Source organism: Engystomops pustulosus, chromosome 11 (assembly GCF_040894005.1).
Source record: "Engystomops pustulosus chromosome 11, aEngPut4.maternal, whole genome shotgun sequence".
In the NCBI taxonomy this organism is placed as follows: Eukaryota; Metazoa; Chordata; class Amphibia; order Anura; family Leptodactylidae; genus Engystomops; species Engystomops pustulosus.
The window spans coordinates 72558939-72579271 of record NC_092421.1 but is presented as its reverse complement, the minus strand read 5'-3'; the positions used below and the strand labels follow the sequence as shown (position 1 = coordinate 72579271).

The following is a 20333-nucleotide window of genomic DNA, read 5'->3' as shown; positions in this document are numbered from 1 at the left end:
GAACCTAGGGAGTGTAGCTCTGCGGCGTTCCCCTGCTCCCTCATCAGCAGGTGGTGTCTCACCCCGCGCAGGACCACGGCCTCTGACCCCTGCAGTAGTTGGACGCCCACGTCCCCGCCCTCGTCCTCTACCCCTAGCCCTTGGGTTAAACATTTTGAAAATGAAAGTTATAACTTTAATTTTTTTTTTACTTTTTTTTGTGTTTTTTTTTTTTTTTTGTGTTTTTTAGTTTTTAAAACCAAACGATGCTATCCTATTGCTATGGCTATTTTCTAGCCAACTATGAAAGCACACTGCTATGCCAGATGAGATGACGCTGAGTTATGAAAAAATAAACGTAAAATAAAAAGGAAATGGCAGACTGTGCCTAATTGAAATCAAACCCCTAATAAATTTTCCCACTTTGGTGTTTGAGGTGGATATGTGTGTCACTAGGAGCTAAACACAAAGGTAGCAAGTCCCCCTGCAAATTCCTCACAATATGGTACTAGCTGCACTACTAGTGCCAGCAAGCCCAGCCACAAGCAAACAAAAAAAAAAAAAAGTATAACGTTATTGTAGCCCTAAGAAGGGCTGTTGGGTTCTTGGAGAATCACTCCTGCCTAACAGTAATCTACCTGCACACTAACGCTAACCCTGACCAGCAGCAGCTCTCTCCCTAGCGGCATCCAGACACAGAATGATCCGAGCAGCGCAGGCAGGGGCTAGTCTATTCCAGGGTCATCTGATCTGGCCAGCCAACCACTGCTATCGACGTGTAAGGGTACCACGTCATGCTGGGTGGAGTGCAGAGTCTCCTGGCTTGTGATTGGCTCTGTTTCTGGCCGCCAAAAAGCAAAACGGCGGGAGATGCCATTTTCTCGAGCAGGCGAAGTATTCATCCGAGCAACGAGCAGTTTCGAGTACGCTAATGCTCGAACGAGCATCAAGCTCGGACGAGTATGTTCGCTCATCTCTATACATGACTCATACCCACGATAGGTCCCAATCTGTGCCCTGATAAGCTTCATTGGGCTGGGCAATTATTGGTGCTTTCTGTATTAATCTAAAATATGCAAAGTTTTCCAGGATGGGATAAGGAAAACCACAGAATTGAAATACCAGCTCACTGTAATTTCCAGTAGCAGACATATGTCTGAGAAGGAAATGGCACGGACTACCTTGCTGCTCAGGCGTAACAAATCCAGTATAAAAAGATCACGGTCCAGCCAACTTCTTCGAATTCCATCAAGCTTTATTAAAGATATTTCATCTCAATAGTAAAAGTGCCCAGGCATGGGTTACGTCAACGCGTTTCGAGCGGAGACCCCGCTCTTAATCATGACAAGCATAAGTGAGTATAAAATCAGACTCGCATTTAAAACTCCCACTGGTGAGGAAAGCCCTCCCCTAGTGATTACATCATTTCCGGTGTATACATGTATACATAAGGAAAACCACACCTCTTTTAGCTCCCTTGTAAGGCAGCTCCCTTGACATCAAGCATGACTTACAAGAAGCCTTATGACATGATACAGGATTAAAATGAAACCAGTATATCTATTCCAGGAGGAACAGACTCCCAACTGTAGACAGCACTGTATGATGTTTCCACCTGGTTGAGTCTCTTCAGCACAGTGTAGGGAACTGGTTTGGCTTTTGGAGTGAGAGGCTGGTGACTAGTGTCTGGAAGTAAGAGTTCTCCTTACAGAGACTGCCAATTATGGCCACCATGTTGGCGTGTGGAGTCTTATAGCCATGGATGCTATTTTCCCAGGACCCTCCCAGTGGAGCATCCATGACTATAAGACTCCACATGCCAACATGGTGGCCATAATTGGCAGTCTCTGTAAGGAGAACTCTTACTTCCCGACTTTAATCCATAATAACTTTTAAAAATTTGGCTTGTTCTCCACACTTGTTGCAGAACTTGAGACTTGTTTGATGTGCAAGAAAATGCCAAACTCAATTGATGGAACATTTGTATAAGGCCAAATTCACACGTGAGTGGGACATATGACGTCCCCAATCGATAAAAATAGCAGGATGGAATTGTCCGGTGAGAACTTTACCGTTCCGTAGCTGCAAATAGATGGTTGTATTTATGGCTGAGCGGCACTGTTTTCAATGGAGATAGGAGGGGTCACCCCTTCTTCTCTCCCTCGCGGCTCATGTATGCACATATGGCCCTATGTTCATGTAAATGCAGCCTAAGAGTGTAATGTGCCACGAACCACCCTGGATGTGCCTTATATTTTGTAGACCATATGAGTTCCTCATGAGCTTGACATGACGAAAAAAAAAAAATCCTTGAGTAGTGTATGAAATTAAGTGGAAGTGTGAACTATCTACTGAAAATCTAATATATGAAGCTCAGGGAACTTCATACATTAGGATTTGAGTCACAATTTTCACCCCGTGCTTTTCAGAATACTGAATCCAAAAAGTCTCACCGATGTGCTTTATATGACATATTGTACCATAGACCTACTCATTTTTTTATGGGAAATCACTTCTCTATCTCACAGGCCGTTCTGAAGTATAATGTTCCTCCCCCAAAAGATGAGGCCCCTTTCTCATTGAGTGTAAAATCGTCTTCGAGAAAAGAATGTGTGGAGGATTCTGTGGCCAAATTTGAGATTCTCATCACCGCTGCGTGAGTTTTCTGTTGAATTACTCTTGTATCTTTCATACCAAACATATGATAATTTCTGAAACTAGTAATGCAGAATATTTGGTATAACTGACCCGGTACAAGACCATGGATAGTAAATAGGTTGCACAAATGATATAAACCTCAAACCTCTGGATTCTTCTAGGTAAAATTCTAGGAGGTAAAATTCTTGACTGTTTCACCTACTTTTCTCCAACCCTTTCTCCGAAGCATATGATTTTATAAGGGGATAGCTGTGGTGGTTTTCTTCGAAATTACTTCTTCTCATTTCCTTTTTCTATTTGATTGGGATGTCTTCTCCACACATTTTCATAGATACATCAGCAACTTATGTCATGAATAGGGATGATCGGTTTGGAAGCGACCCACGCGACCCGGACATATTGCTGGATTGGCTGTCGAACACCTAATCAGGCAAATTAATGCCCCTAGCAGGTAGCCATGGCTATGATTGTCTGGGGGTGACCCCTTGGCCAATCACAGCCATGGCTAATAGCTGGGGTATTAATTTGTCTGATTGATCATTCGACACAACCGAACCTGCACGGATAGTTTGGGACTGCTCATTTCCTCAGAAAGCAACTCTTGTTCTCATTCTTCATTTTTCTCATTGCTTTCTGTGGGGTCTCTTTTTGTCTTAAAGGGCACTTAATAATAATAATAATAGTAATTCCTTTATTTATGTAGCACACAGCGCTTGCCAAATCGGTCCCTGTCCCCAATGGGGCTCACAATCTAATCAACCTACCAGTATGTTTTTGAGTGTGGGAGGAAACTAGAGGACCTGGAGGAAACTCATAGAGAAAATACAAACTCTTTGCAGATGTTGACACTGGGACTTGAACCAATATCCCCAGCAATGCAAGGCTGTAATGCTAACCACTCAGCCCCCGTGCCGCCCCACTTCTTTTTGTGCCCCCATTCTACTTGCCCGAAGCGCACCAGTACTGATCCGTCTCCTTTGTTATATGAACCATCATGTCTAATAATGCAGAGGCTAGTATTACCCATTTCCTCTCTGTCTTCAGACTTGGTAACTGGGTCTGAATCTCCTCCTCAGCAGGAAAGACCACCAAGACCAATAGCAAAGAATCCTTTGCAGACAAGTAAATGTTGTCCATTTGAAGAGTATATTTGAAATTGAAGCAATATGTGTATTTTTTTCAGATATACCGGTAAACGAGAGAAATCTAATATGGCCGTTATTGTAGTCAAGATGTTGTCTGGTTTTATTCCAGTGAAGAGCACAGTAAGGAAAGTAAGTGGTAGACTTGGACAATAGTTATTTTGTTGTGCTGTGATGTACCAAACATCAGTCTTAAAGGGAACCTGTCATCACATTTTTCACAAATACAGTTAGTGGCAGGTTCCCATAGATCCCTAGTAATTAACTGACACCCTTCTTTTAACTAAAAAGTGTTCCCCCATATATTCAACTTTATCATTTTACCTGGTATCCATGGATGTCTATAGTGAGTCAAGGTGGGTGTGGCCTCCTCTGCTGAACCCAGCAGCTCCTCCCCATGCTTTCTCTGCATGCAGCAGTAATGTCATTTGATCAGGGTGACATCATCACAGGTCCCTTAGCCTTTTAACATTAGCAAACTGTATGCAGCAGTAATGTCATTTGATCAGGGTGACATCATCACAGGTCCTTTAGCCTTTTAACATTAGCAAACTGTACACCATGCATAGATCATTACAATGTACAAATACCTGAAAGGACAGTACAAGGATCTCTCCAAAGATCTTTTTATACCTAGGCCTGTGACCAGGACAAGGGGGCATCCTCTACGCCTGGAGGAGAGGCGATTCTACCATCACCATAGACAGGGGGCATCCTCTACGCCTAGAGGAGAGGCGATTTTACCATCAACATAGACAAAGGTTCTTTACTGTAAGAGCAGTGAGACTATGGAACTCTCTGCCACAGGAGGTTGTTATGGCGGACTCTATGTACATGTTCAAGAGAGGCCTGGATGACTTTCTGGAGAGCAAAAATATCACGGGTTATGGGGATAAAACATTTATTTAATTCTTAAAGGTTGGACTTGATGGACTTGCGTCTTTTTCCAGCCTTATATACTATGATACTATGAAATCACAGCATATCATATCACATGAAATCACAGCAGCCTGCATGGAGAGGAGTAGAAGTCCCTGCAGGCATGCTTTGGTTTTTTATATGGTCGGATATGTGCATGCAGTACAGTTTTCTAATGTTAAGAGGCTAAAGGACCTGTGATTACATCACACTGGTCACATGACAATAGGTCACGCCCCCTCATCTCACAGTATAGATCCCTAGATACTAAGCAAGTTTATTCTTATTTTATGGGGATGTGAGTGAAACCATTTTTAGCTAAAAGAAAGGGGTTCAGTTAGTTACTAGGGCTCTATAGGAACCTGCCACTACCTGTATTTGAGAAAATTGTGGTGGCAGGTTCCCTTTAATATATTTCCTCCAATGTTTTTCTAGTAGTTTGGAATTTAACACCAATTTCTTTTTCACAGTTGGAGAAGGACAAGTTAATACAGAGAAGTGACATTGAGACGGACCTGGTGACTTTGTACCTGGACCAGGTTATTATTATAACTTCTATGTTGCTTTCGCATTATGATTACTTCTAAGAACATCGGATTCCTCAATATTACTCAATTTTAACTTGCTTTTATTGAAGCTTTTTTCCATGTGGATCTGTGTCCATGATTCCATCTCTGAATCATGGACACTTCCAGGTCAGAAGTTTTATACATGACAATATTATCTCCCTGTAGATTGATCACAGCCATATTAACCTCTCCTTCATGGTGGAACAGGACGTTGTGGTGAAGGACCTAAAACCGGCAACAGTAGAAGTGTATGACTACTATGAGACACGTAAGTCTGTTAATGCTGAGCACTTCCTGAGCCAGTGCTTATAACGTATGGATGGGGTTATCTGCCGCCTTCTGGATACACACTTTAATAAACTCAGTTGACTGGATGGATCTGTTGGACATGGTGCACGCAGCGACACAATTCTGCACACAGAAAGGGGCGTTGCAGTCCGTATTCGGAAGTCCGACAAAATTTCACTCTTCTTTTCAGAAAAAAACTGGTTCATATAATATGGGCATGCGGAGGGCGCACCAGATTCGTGATGACCGTGCTCCAGTCTTCATGAATTTGGCGCCACTCTGCACGATAGTGCACATAGTCTTGTCTTACTATTAGTAAATGTGGCCCATAGAGTTTAATGTTAATGCTTTTTGTCTCCTAGATGAACGCGCCACCGTAGATTACAACCTCCCTTGTGGTTCTGGTAGGTGGATCTCACTTTGCTTAAAAATAATTTATCCTGTAGTATCTTACAAATTTGTGCTTATGGAGTTAAATTTTACAAGGTATTCATCTAATGTTCCATCCTGCATGTCCAGAGGGCGGGCACACGTCTGCGCCCGGGAGAGGAGTAGGGGGTGAGCGCTGTTTGCCCCCGCGCCTCTCCCTAGAGATACATGGTTCACGGTGCTGTAATACGGGGAAAGTTAGGACATGTCCTACCTTTTCCCTTGGTACGAAACAGTGGAAACACGACTTTTCATCCCTGACCCCATATTCTAAATTTTGTTTCGAGAAATCTCTCTTGTGCTTTATCCTTTCTCACTAAAATCATTTTCTGCTTTTAACTTTTCAGTTTTCTTATTCCCTCCATTTTTGTTATGCATATTTCTAAATAAAAAAGTCCTTTGTATCTCTGTATTATGACACTTTAAATACTTTACATCTCTGTACACATGTGGAATGTATCATATTGGGGGACCAGTAGTATTCAATTGATACCATTCTGGAAAATGTCAGACTTTTTGATCCTTTTTGATTTTTATTCAAGTTCAGTCAAATTTTAACTTTTTTTTTTTTCATTACTGCCTGCACCATATGAGATATTTATAGTTATATTTTAATAAAGTTTTCTTTTATGTGAGGATACCTAACATGTTTAAATATTTTTAGATTTCTTTGACTTTTTTGTTTAACTTTTTAAAAAATTTAGTTTTTTGAAACTTAGGTGGTCTGATACAAAATACTGGAATACAATTGTATTGCAGTATATTACTCATATACTGCTTTCATGCAGGGTGCACTAGAAGTTTTATGAAAGGCCTGAGATATACAGACCCTGATTTTCAGATTTTCCCTTCCTTTTTGTTTTGCTGTGAATCAAGATGTCTCAGTGCATCATCATATAACCTTTCTACTAGCTGGTAATGCAGTGTGATTTTCCTCACTATGTCCTCGCCTTCTCCTAAATAAGATGATTTATCATAAGTATACAGTCAGGGAGACTAAGCGGTGATAACTGTGATATTTGTAGTGACCAATAATATCACCCGAGGCTATTTAACCCTTCTACTCATATTTGTTTTCCCTACAGATAAGTCTGAAAATTCAAGATAAGACACACCCATTGTGTATTCTGCATCAGAGACTACAACCCAACACTGGAAGATTAAAGTGCAATAAAACTACAATAATAACAATAAAAAGATAAATAACACAATAGATCTGCGTCTCTCATCTTTACTCACTTGCGGCATGTGAAAGCTATTCAACCGGCTAAGAGTAGCTTGTAGGTCATCTGGCTCAACCCTGGTTACATGCCCCTCTTACCACATTGGGGGTCATTTACTTACCCATCCGCTGGAGTTCACCGAAAGGGAATTTTCCGACAATAATGCACTGTGCCCCGATTCACTAAGATTATGCGCCCGATATCCTGCGATATCATGTATCCCTTCCCCGCTCAGGTTTGGCGGAGTTCACCTTCTTCTTCCTGGTGCATGTAAGTGCATTGTCTTGCAACACAATTTAAAAGTTAAATCCTGCGCTCAGTCCGAATCAGTCAGATCGTCCCCCGGCATCCCCCCATACACATATATAGACAATAAAGAAACATATACATACTACAACCACACACATAGACTCTATATACATTCCCATTACACTCTCATATGAATATATTATATCATACACCTTGTACATGCACAACATATATACTTTTGGATTGCAAATACACACATATTCCTACAAAACATACAGGAATAAGAATGTATAAGAATATACATGTTACACAAATACATATATACAGTACATATAACTCATACCCATACAAAAACCTCTACAATACGGAGACAGAGACACTCATAGACAGTGAAAGTCTGAGACACTCATAGACAGTGACAGTCTGAGACAGTCAGAGACACTCATAGACAGTGAAAGTCAGAGACACTCATAGACAGTGAAAGTCTGAGACAGAGGGAGATGGGGCTCCCCCATTGGCCTCCTTGTAAAGGGGGAAAGGAAAGGACTGGTAGGGAAATGTTTGCCACGCCAGTCTGGATAATCGTTGCTGACTTCAGCCCTGGGAGATAGGTGTTACGGGTCAGCATGATGTTATGAATAGAGATGAGCGAACATACTCGTCCGAGCTTGATGCTCGTTCGAGCATTAGCGTACTCGAAACTGCTCGTTGCTCGGACGAATACTTCGCCCGCTCGAGAAAATGGCATCTCCCGCCGTTTTGCTTTTTGGCGGCCAGAAACAGAGCCAATCACAAGCCAGGAGACTCTGCACTCCACCCAGCATGACGTGGTACCCTTACACGTCGATAGCAGTGGTTGCCAGATCAGGTGACCCTGGGATAGACTAGCTGCTGCCCGCGCTGCTCGGATCATTCTGTGTCTGGATGCCGCTAGGGAGAGAGCTGCTGCTGGTCAGGGAAAGCGTTAGGGTGTTCTATTAGAATAGTGTTAGGCAGGAGTGATTCAACAAGAACCCAACAGCCCTTCTTAGGGCTACAATAACGTTATACATTTTTTTTTATTTATTTGCAGCTAGTACCATATTGTGAGGAATTTGCACGGGGACTTGCTACCGTTGTGTTTAGCTCTTAGTGACACACATATCCACCTCAAACACCAAAGTGGGAAAATTTATTAGGGGTTTGATTTCAATTAGGCACAGTCTGCCATTTACTTTTTATTTTACGTTTATTTTTTCATAACTCAGCGTCATCTCATCTGGCATAGCAGTGTGCTTTCATACTTGGCTAGAAAATAGCCATAGCAATAGGATAGCATCGTTTGGTTTTAAAAACTAAAAAACACAAAAAAAAAAAACACAAAAAAAGTAAAAAAAAAAATTAAAGTTATAACTTTCATTTTCAAAATGTTTAACCCGAGGGCTAGGGGTAGAGGACGAGGGCGGGGACGTGGGCGTCCAACTACTGCAGGGGTCAGAGGCCGTGGTCCTGGGCGGGGTGAGACACCACCTGCTGATGAGGGAGCAGGGGAACGCCGCAGAGCTACACTCCCTAGGTTCATGTCTGAAGTTACTTGGACTCGTGGTAGAGTACTGTTGAGGCCAGAACAGTGCGAACAGGTGATGTCGTGGATAGCCGACAATTCTTCGAGCAATTTGTCCACCAGTCAGTCTTCCACGCAGTCCACCCATGTCACTGAAATCGGCACTCCTCCAGCTCCTGCACCTCAGCCTCCTCCCCCCCAGTCTGCCCCCTCCCAGGAAAATTTGGCATTTGAACCGGCATACTCTGAGGAACTGTTTTCTGGACCCTTCCCACAGTCACAAACCACTCGTCCGGTTGCTGCTGAGCAATTTTCCGATGCCCAGGTTTTCCACCAGTCGCAGTCTGTGGGTGATGATGACCTTCTTGACGTAGTGGAAGAAGTGTGTAAAGAGGTGTCCGACGATGAGGAGACACGGTTGTCAGACAGTGGTGAAGTTGTTGTCAGGGCAGGAAGTCCGAGGGGGGAGCAGACTGAGGGATCGGAGGATGATGAGGTGACAGACCCAAGCTGGGTTGAGAGGCCGGGTGAACACAGTGCTTCTGAGACGGAGGAGAGTCCTCGACCAGAACAGGTTGGAAGAGGCAGTGGTGGGGCCAGACGGAGAGGCAGGGCCAGAGCAGGTGCATCAGCGCCAAATGTGTCACGTAGTGAAGCTCCCGTGGCGAGGGCTCCCGCGGCGAGGGCTAGATTTTCAGAAGTCTGGAGGTTCTTTAAGGAAACACCGGATGACCGACGGACTGTGGTGTGCAACCTTTGCCAAACCAGGATCAGCAGGGGTTCCACCACTACTAGCTTAACTACCACCAGTATGCGCAGGCATATGAATGCTAAACACCCCACTCAGTGGCACCAAGCCCGTTCACCTCCGGCCGTGCACACCACTGCTCCTTCCCCTGTGTCAGCTGATAGTCAGCCCCCTGCCCAGGACCCTGGCACAAAAACCCCATCGTCGCCTCCACGATCCTCCACAGCATCCACCAGCGTTCAGCTCTCCATACCCCAGACGCTGGAGCGGAAAAGGAAATATAGTGCAACCCACCCGCACGCCCAAGCCCTTAATGTCCACATCTCCAGATTGCTTAGCCTGGAGATGCTGCCCTATAGGCTAGTAGAGACCGAGGCCTTTCGCAACCTCATGGCGGCGGCCGCCCTTCGGTATTCGGTCCCCAGCCGCCACTACTTTTCCCGATGTGCCGTCCCAGCCCTGCACCAGCACGTGTCAGACAACATCATCCGTGCCCTGACCAACGCCGTTTCTGACAAGGTCCACCTGACCACGGACACTTGGACGAGTGCTGCCGGGCAGGGCCACTATATATTGCTGACGGCACATTGGGTTAACTTGGTGGAGTCTGGGACCGAGTCTGACCCTGCGGCTGGTCATATACTGCCGACGCCGAGGATTGCGGCGCCTATCTCGGTCCAGGTCTTTCAGGCCTACTATGCCTCCTCCTCCTCCCACCCCTCCTCCACCTCCTCCTCCGAACTACCATCCGTGGGCATGGCGCCATCAGTCGCTAGCTCTAGGCACAGCAGCAGTGCCGTCGCTAAGCGACAGCAGGGGGTGCTCAAACTGCTGAGCCTAGGCGATAAAAGGCACACCGCCCAAGAACTATTACAGGGCATCACGGCGCAGACTGATCTGTGGCTGGCACCGCTGAACCTGAAGCCAGGCATGGTTGTGTGTGACAATCTCGTAACCTGGTGGCGGCTCTGCAACTCGGCAGACTGACACATGTGCCATGCCTGGCCCATGTGTTAAATCTGATAGTTCAGCGTTTCCTCAAGACATACCCCAATCTGTCTGATTTGCTCACGAAGGTGCGCCGCATCTGTGCGCATTTCAGGAAGTCCAGCACAGATGCTGCCACTCTCAGGGCAGCGCAGCGCCACCTCCAACTTCCCGCTCACCGACTGTTGTGCGACGTGCCCACAAGGTGGAATTCAACATTAACCATGTTATCCAGAGTTTACCAGCAGCGCAGAGCGATTGTAGACTGCCAGATGTCAACTTCAACCAGAACTGGTAGTCAGGTCAGTCAGCTTCCTCAAGTCTACAATGAGGAGTGGACGTGGATGTCTGATATCTGTCAGGTGCTGAGTAACTTCGAGGAGTCAACACAGATGGTCAGTGGCGATGCCGCCAATCATCAGCCTCACCATCCCGCTGCTTGGCCTGTTGAAAAACTCTCTGATCAGCATGAAGTCGGAAGCTTTGTGTTCGTCACAAGAGATGGGGGAAGAAGATTCCCTTATTGATAGCCAAAGCACCCTCAGGTCTGTTTCTCAGCGCATATCGGAGGAGGTGGAGGTGGAGGAGGGTGAGGAGGAAGAGGAGGAGAATGTTGGAGAGACACAAGAGGGGACCATTGTTCAGTCCTTCACTGTTCAGCGTGTATGGGCAGAAGAAGAGGAGTTGGAGGAGTTGGAGGAGGAGGAAATGGACAGTCAGGCCAGTGAGGGGAGTGAATTCTTGCGCGTTGGTACTCTGGCGCATATGGCAGATTTAATGCTAGGCTGCCTATCCCGTGACCCCCGCTTTCAAAGAATTTATTTCAGCACCGATTACTGGGTATTCACTCTCCTGGACCCACGGTACAAGCAAAATCTTTCCACTCTCATCCCTGGAGAGGAAAGGAGTGTGAGAATGCATGAATACCAGCAGGCCCTGGTGCACAAGCTGAAACAGTATTTCCCTTCTGACAGCGCTAGCGGCAGAGTGCGTAGTTCTGCGGGACAAGTAGCGAGGGAGAGTAGGCGAGCAGGCAGCTTGTCCAGCACTGGCAAGGGTACGCTTTACAAGGCTTTTGCCAGCTTTATGTCACCCCAGCAAGACACTGTCACCTGTTCCCAGTCTCGGCAGAGTAGGGCTGATCTTTACAGAAAGATGGTGAGGGAGTACGTAGCTGACCATACCATCGTCCTAAATGATCACACACAGCTCCCTACAACTACTGGGTTTCAAAGCTGGACATGTGGCACGAACTGGCGCTGTACGCCTTGGAGGTTCTTGCCTGCCCTGCTGCTAGCGTGTTGTCTGAGCGGGTTTTCAGTGCAGCTGGTGGCATCATCACCGATAAGCGTACACGCCTGTCGACTGACAGCGCTGACAGGCTGATGCTTATGAAGATGAATAAAGCCTGGATTTCTCAGAATTTCCAATCTCCACCAGGTGAAGGAAGCTCAACCTGAATAATTTATGCACTCCTCCTCTTCATTTTCCTCCTTTTCCTCCTCTTTGTACACTAAAGCAGAGGAAACTGGCTATTTTTTGACAGGGCCCACTGGCTCTAGCTATAGTACTTTATGCATTTAATTTTTCTGGAGGGCCACCTACCCGGTCCTCTGTTTTAAACAATTTTTGGGAGTGCCACATACAGGCACTCAATCTATTCAATTTTTCTGGAGGGGCACCTACCTGCTCCTCTGGTTTGAAAACTTTTTTGGACTGCCACATACAGGCACTCAATCTATTTCATTTTTCTGGAGGGCCACCTACCTGCTCCTCTGGTTTGAAAACTTTTTTGGACTGCCACATACAGGCACTCAATCTATTTTATTTTTCTGGAGGGCCACCTACCTGCTCCTCTGGTTTGAAAACTTTTTTGGACTGCCACATACAGGCACTCAATCTATTTTATTTTTCTGGAGGGCCACCTACCTGCTCCTCTGGTTTGAAAACTTTTTTGGACTGCCACATACAGGCACTCAATCTATTTTATTTTTCTGGAGGGCCACCTACCTGCTCCTCTGGTTTGAAAACTTTTTTGGACTGCCACATACAGGCACTCAATCTATTAAATTTTTCTGGAGGGCCACCTACCTGCTCCTCTGGTTTGAAAACTTTTTTGGACTGCCACATACAGGCACTCAATCTATTCAATTTTTCTGGAGGGCCACCTACCTGCTCCTCTGGTTTGAAAACTTTTTTGGGCTGCCACATACAGGCACTATACAAATTAAATTGTCTCCATAGCAGCCTCCACACGTTGTCTCCATTGCTACCTCCAAAAGTCGTCCATATAGCTGCCTCCATACATCGTCCCCTTATCAAACGAGGTGTGTCAGGCAGAAATTTGGGTTGTTTTCATGGATTCCACATCAAAGTTGTTAACTTTGTCGCCACCCTGCTGTGTTATCCACAAAATATACTGCCAAACTTTTACCATTTACGGATATTATTTCAGCGCTTCTTGCGCATCTGTTTACATTCCCCTCACCCGCCATATCCCAAACTTATAAGAACGCTACTACACTTAACTTGGTGGAGGCTGAGACCGAGTCTGACCATGGGGCTGGTCATATACTGCCGACGCAGAGGATTGCGGGGCCTACCTCTGTCCAGGTCTCAAAGGCCTACTATACCTCCTCCACCTCCTCCTCCTCCGAATTACCATCCGTGGGCATGGCGCCATCAGTCGGTAGCTCTAGGCACAGCAGCAGTGCCGTTGCAAAGCGACAGCAGGCGGTGCTCAAACTGCTGAGCCTAGGCGATAAAAGGCACACCGCCCAAGAGCTATTACAGGGCATTCCACATCAAACTTGTTAACTTTGTCGCCACACTGCTGTGTAATCCACAAAATATACTGGCAAACTTTTATCATTTACCGATATTATTTCAGCGCTTCTTGCGCATCTGTTTACATTCCCCTCACCCGCCATATCCCAAACTTATAAGAACGCTACTACACTTGATCTTATACAAAAGGTTCTTAGAAGTGCTGTTTGGGGAGTAGCCTAGAGACAGGGGCTTGGATTGGCGAAAGCTCGCCTGGAAGCGGAGCGCCAGCTCCATCCCAAGATCCAACTAACATAGTTTTAACTGCAGCACCTTTAATCTACTACTAGTTCACTGCCTCCATAATAATAATAATAATCTTTATTTATATAGCGCCATCATATTCCGTAGCACTTTACAAATCATAGGAAACAAATACAAATGTAATGTAACAGAGCACAACATTTGTATGGAACAACAGGAGTGAGGTCCCTGCTCGCCAGAACTTACGGTTTATGAAGATGATGGGGTAACACGAGGTAAAAGAATATTTAATGGTCAAGCCATTCTTCTTAGGGAATAGAACAAAATATAATAAATGGAATTGCTGTCGCTTGAACCACTCAGCCGTCATCTTATATACCAGGTCCAGGGTGAATGGGACTGCAGAGAAGGCTGGAGCCTGTTGGTTGCTGGATAACAGATGGGAGGACGACACAGGACGGGTTAGTAGAAGAGTTAAAACTTCATGCAGTTAATGAGTGTTATAGGCTTGCCTAAAGAAATGGGTTTTAAGAGCACGTTTGAAACTTTGGAGGTTAGGTATTAGTCTGATAGTCCGGGGCAGAGCATTCCATAGAATTGGTGCAGCTCTAGAGAAGTCTTGGAGACGCGAGTGGGAGGTCCGCACTAGGGTAGAGGTTAATCTAAGATCACTGGCGGATCTAAGAGCACGGGTTGGGCGATAGACTGAGATAAGAGAGGAGAGGTAGGGGGGTGCAGCATTATACAGAGCTTTATGGATGAGGGTTATTATTTTAAACTGTATTCGAAAGGAGACTGGCAGCCAGTGCAGCGACTGGCATGAACTGTAGGCATACATGGTCCCCTTATCAAACGAGCTGTGTCAGGCAGAATTTTGGGTTGTTTTCATGGCTTCCACAACAAACTTGTTAACTTTGTCGCCACCCTGCTGTGTAATCCACAAAATATACTGGCAAACTTTTATCATTTACCAATATTATTTCAGCGCTTCTTGCGCATCTGTTTACATTCCCCTCACCCGCCATATCCTAAACTTATAAGAACGCTACTACACTTGATCTTATACAAAAGGTTCTTAGAAGTGCTGTTTGGGGAGTAGCCTAGAGACAGGGGCTTGGATTGGCGAAAGCTCGCCTGGCAGCGGAGCGCCAGCTCCATCCCAAGATCCAACTAACATAGTTTTAACTGCAGCACCTTTAATCTACTACTAGTTCACTGCCTCCATACATGGTCCCCTTATCAAAAGAGCTGTGTCAGGCAGAATTTTGGGTTGTTTTCATGGCTTCCACATCAAACTTGTTAACTTTGTCGTCACCCTGCTGTGTAATCCACAAAATATACTGGCAAACTTTTATCATTTACCGATATTATTTCAGCGCTTCTTGCTCACCTCCTTTGGTTCCTCTCTGCCACCCATTGGTTTTAAGCCTGAGTCCATTTGGGGTATGTTGCCAAGACACTCTCTAGCCTGCCGCTGCTGCCGCTGCCTCTGCATGCCGTCCCCTATAGTGTCAGGGTCAATTATTGCATGTTTTAGATGCTATCTAGCCTCATTCTGTCACTCTGTCATGGCCATGCTGTTGCCCATAATTTTGGCATAATGGTGCGTTTAAGCAGCCTCAGAGGCATCCATGCATGCTGCCCCTGCTGTTTCCTGTCCATTTCCGTGGTGTTTCCATCCTTTTCTGAGGTTTCCAGGTGTTTGGCCAAGCTTCCCTGTGCAGAGCCTTGGTCCCCTTGAAAAATGCTCGAGTCTCCCATTGACTTCAATGGGGCTCGTTATTCGAGACGAGCACTCGAGCATCGGGAAAAGTTCGTCTCGAATAACGAGTACCCGAGCATTTTAGTGCTCGCTCATCTCTAGTTATGAACCCTTCCCGACTAGGGCCGGCTGGAGGAGGAGGTGTATGATTCTCTCCGTGCTCCTCAATATGTTCCTTGCTTGTTCCTTAGCTGCACTGAAATCCTCTAATTACAAGTACAACCTCTGCTTGCTGTGCTGCTTAGCTCCTCTGAGAATCAGGCCTCCTGTTTGTCTCCTTTAAGAAATGGCTGCTGTTCACTCCTCTGCCTCTTACTGCAGACCTCTGGCTGCCACTGCAGACTGACCGCACTGACTCTTAACTCCTCCCTTCTTCTTCCCACAATCCTTCAGTCCCTTTCTTTATTAAACATAAAACAATTAAAGGTATATACACAGTACATTGCCATAGCTGTAGGACCGGACATTTTATACAAAGTGGAGGGTGCTTAACAGAGATAGTCATAGGGTCAGAGACTGTCACTGACAGACAGTCCGTGACAGTCAGAGGCAGTTGGAAACAATCAGACTGTCAGAGACAGTCAGTCAGAGACAAAGAGATAGTCAGTGAAAGAAATAGATATTAAATATTTTTGTTAAAGCTAAGAGCAGTTACTTACCATCCTGGGCAATGCTGGGAACTACAGCCGGAGTTAAAATTAAACATCTCCTCCCTCCTCACCCATTGCTTCTACCAGCACTTGGGTAATGGTCAGGCACTGGGGCAGCTACTGGCTGGTACTCATAGGCTGGCAATACCAGTGGCCCTTGCCAGCCTAGTACTACCAGCCTGCTACTGCTTGTACTGGCTGGAGAAGGAAAATAGGGGTACCCCATGGTTTTTTTGTTAAATAATTTAAAAAAAGGGTTTGATCCTCCCTATTTTCCCTTCTTGAGACAACAAGCAGCAGCAGACGGGTATTACGAGGCTGGCAAGGGCCACTATTATTAGCCCATGGCAGCCTGTGGGGGGGGGGTCATTTATCTTAGCTCTGCCTTTTTTTCTGTCTCTACTTTGGTAATTTATTAATCTAACTTTTTCCTTGCATTAAAAAATTATTTTTTCCCCAGTTCTCTTTTTGAGACATTGCTACGATGTCACACAAATGTCTCAAGTCATTTCTTTCCATTTTCTAAGTTTTCCTTAAATATGGTTTCGTCTGGAGTTTTTTGCCCCAAAAATGTCTCAAATTAGACAATTTGAAAAGATTAATGTAATTTGCAACATTCAGCACATCTGGGATAGATGGTAAATGTGTCTTACTGACAATAGACAAATGTCCGGCACCCCTTGAGTGCTATCCCAAAGTTGCCTTGGTGCTGGACCATCACCTCAGATGGTTGGGTACCCATGGTCTTCCCAATACCCCGGCCTGGAGGTGGTGGGTGTCGGGGCAATTATTTGGTGGTTAGTGCCTTTTACTCATGCTAACATTAAGTCCAAGCCTTAGTAATGGATACTGTATGAGTATTAAAGCCACTACAAGTCTGGAAGTCACTTCCTACATCTTATACTAGAATTAAGCTTCTTGGATAATGGATGATGTGCCCTTCTGCCTGCTATCAATCTGCAGTTTCAGGACCTTTGGAGGACCTCCAAAAGTCTTAAAATGACTCTTGTGTGTCAGGATCGGAGGTAGTGGACCAACTGGACCACCATGGACCATGGTAAGCCAACACCCGGGAGCGGAGTCTAAGTGGCTCCTGCATTTCACCAGAGAGTTGGACTTGCTGTGGCCTGGTACCACCAGGTCGCTCCACAGGTGCGACTTTGCCCGCGGTGGCATCCAAGGCGTAGTACAGACTCGGCAAGCAAAATCGGAGCCGTTGTCAGGCAGAAGGTCAGAACAGGCATAACAGGATCATAGTCAGGGTTGTAGCGTTAGTTCAGGACAGGAGGCAAAGGATCAAAGTCAGCAACGTAGCAAGAGGTTACAATGGGAACCACGCAAGTAGATGGGTAGCGCTTTATAAAAGGCAGAGCACAAAGATCCAGCGGGGTATGAAGGGAGAGGTCGGGCTTTATTAGAAGTCAACCAAGTGGCCAACCAATTAATGGTGCACTGGCCTTTTAAATCTTTGGAAACCAGCGCTTGGGGATGCATGCGCCGGACCGCCAGAAGCAGAGCAGGAGCGCGGACAGATGAGTGAGCCTGGGGGAACGCTGGGGCACAGAGAGGGGTACAGTTACACCTGCACCCGGGACATGGGTCGCACAAGTGCCCGTGACATTGTGTATTGAGAACAGTAACAAATTTATGAGGATTTCATGAGGGAAGGTACTTCTCCGTATAAAATTGGGTGGGTGGTTTGGATGGACTTGAGCCACCTAGAAGGTTTGGGCCCCAGACTACCACCCAAACCGCCTGTATTAAATACCACTTATAATGGATGCAGTCTAAAAAAATACTGAATAGTCTGTAACCACAAAATGAGGACAGCCAAAACTATGTACACTCTGAAAATGTCAGTTGGCCGTGGAAATGTTTGGAGCTTTTTTTTGCATCCGATAGATGCCTTCTAATTCTTATTTTTGATGGACAGGTAGTACTCCCTACATATTGGATATTACATCGCAGACAAGTTATCGCATACACTACACATAGGATATTGACTAGAGATGAGCGAACATACTCGTCCGAGCTTGATGCTCGTTCGAGCATTAGCGTACTCGAAACTGCTCGTTGCTCGGACGAATACTTCGCCCGCTCGAGAAAATGGCATCTCCCGCCGTTTTGCTTTTTGGCGGCCAGAAACAGAGCCAATCACAAGCCAAGAGACTCTGCACTCCACCCAGCATGACGTGGTACCCTTACACGTCGATAGCAGTAGTTGGCTGGCCAGATCAGGTGACCCTGGAATAGACTAGCCCCTGCCTGCGCTGCTCGGATCATTCAGTGTCTGGATGCCGCTAGGGAGAGAGCTGCTGCTGGTCAGGGAAAGCGTTAGGCTGTTCTAATAGAATAGTGTTAGGCAGGGGTGATTCTACAAGAACCCAACAGCCCTTCTTAGGGCTACAATAACGTTATACTTTTTTTTTTTTTATTTGCAGCTAGTACCATATTGTGAGGTATTTGCAGGGGGACTTGCTACCGTTGTGTTTAGCTCTTAGTGACACACATATCCACCTCAAACACCAAAGTGGGACAATTTATTAGGGGTTTGATTTCAATTAGGCACAGTCTGCCAGTTTCTTTTTATTTTACGTTTATTTTTTCATAACTCAGCGTCATCTCATCTGGCATAGCAGTGTGCTTTCATACTTGGCTAGAAAATAGCCATAGCAATAGGTTAGCATCGTTTGGTTTTAAAAACTAAAAAACACAAAAAAAACACAAAAAAAAGTTAAAAAAAAAATTAAAGTTATAACTTTCATTTTCAAAATGTTTAACCCGAGGGCTAGGGGTAGAGGACGAGGGCGGGGACGTGGGCGTCCAACTACTGCAGGGGTCAGAGGCCGTGGTCCTGGGCGGGGTGAGACACCACCTGCTGATGAGGGAGCAGGGGAACGCCGCAGAGCTACACTCCCTAGGTTCATGTCTGAAGTTACTTGGACTCGTGGTAGAGCACTGTTGAGGCCAGAACAGTGCGAACAGGTGATGTCGTGGATTGCCGACAATGCTTTGAGCAATTTGTCCACCAGTCAGTCTTCCACGCAGTCCACCCATGTCACCGAAATCGGCACTCCTCCAGCTCCTGCACCTCAGCCTCCTCCCCCCCAGTCTGCCCCCTCCCAGGAAAATTTGGCATTTGAACCGGCATACCCTGAGGAACTGTTTTCTGGACCCTTCCCACAGTCACAAACCACTTGTCCGGTTGCTGCTGAGCAATTTTCCGATGCCCAGGTTTTCCACCAGTCGCAGTCTGTGGGTGATGATGACCTTCTTGACGTAGTGGAAGAAGTGTGTAAAGAGGTGACCGACCATGAGGAGACACGGTTGTCAGACAGTGGTGAACTTGTTGTCAGGGCAGGAAGTCCGAGGGGGGAGCAGACTGAGGGATCGGAGGATGATGAGGTGACAGACTGGGTTGAGAGGCCGGGTGAACACAGTGCTTCTGAGACGGAGGAGAGTCCTCGACCAGAACAGGTTGGAAGAGGCAGTTGTGGGGCCAGACGGAGAGGCAGGGCCAGAGCAGGTGCATCAGCGCCAAATGTGTCACGTAGTGAAGCTCCCGTGGCGAGGGCTCCCGCGGCGAGGGCTAGATTTTCAGAAGTCTGGAGGTTCTTTAAGGAAACACCGTATGACCGACGGACTGTGGTGTGCAACCTTTGTCAAACCAGGATCAGCAGGGGTTCCACCACTACTAGCTTAACTACCACCAGTATGCGCAGGCATATGAATGCTAAACACCCCACTCAGTGGCACCAAGTCCGTTCACCTTCGGCCGTGCACACCACTGCTCCTTCCCCTGTGTCAGCTGATAGTCAGCCCCCTGCCCAGGACCCTGGCACAAAAACCCCATCGTCGCCTCCACAGCATCCACCAGCGTTCAGCTCTCCATACCCCAGACGCTGGAGCGGAAAAGGAAATATAGTGCAACCCACCCGCACACCCAAGCCCTTAATGTCCACATCTCCAGATTGCTTAGCCTGGAGATGCTGCCCTATAGGCTAGTAGAGACCGAGGCCTTTCGCAACCTCATGGCGGCGGCCGCCCTTCGGTATTCGGTCCCCAGCCGCCACTACTTTTCCCGATGTGCCGTCCCAGCCCTGCACCAGCACGTGTCAGACAACATCATCCGTGCCCTGACCAACGCCGTTTCTGACA

General features: G+C 46.3%; 1 protein-coding gene across 1 annotated transcript in view; it reads left to right on the top strand.

Moving 5' to 3' along the window:
• The window catches only part of LOC140105590 (alpha-2-macroglobulin-like), a 75311-nt gene extending 68115 nt beyond the window's left edge, over positions 1-7196 (top strand). Inside the window, exons 31-36 of the mRNA XM_072129577.1 lie at positions 2508-2635; positions 3821-3911; positions 5168-5236; positions 5432-5534; positions 5917-5958; positions 7069-7196. Coding sequence (XP_071985678.1) covers positions 2508-2635; positions 3821-3911; positions 5168-5236; positions 5432-5534; positions 5917-5958; positions 7069-7091 — 456 coding nt within the window. The 3' untranslated portion in view covers positions 7092-7196. The remainder of the gene's footprint in view (positions 1-2507; positions 2636-3820; positions 3912-5167; positions 5237-5431; positions 5535-5916; positions 5959-7068) is intronic.
• Positions 7197-20333: the final 13137 nt, after the last annotated feature.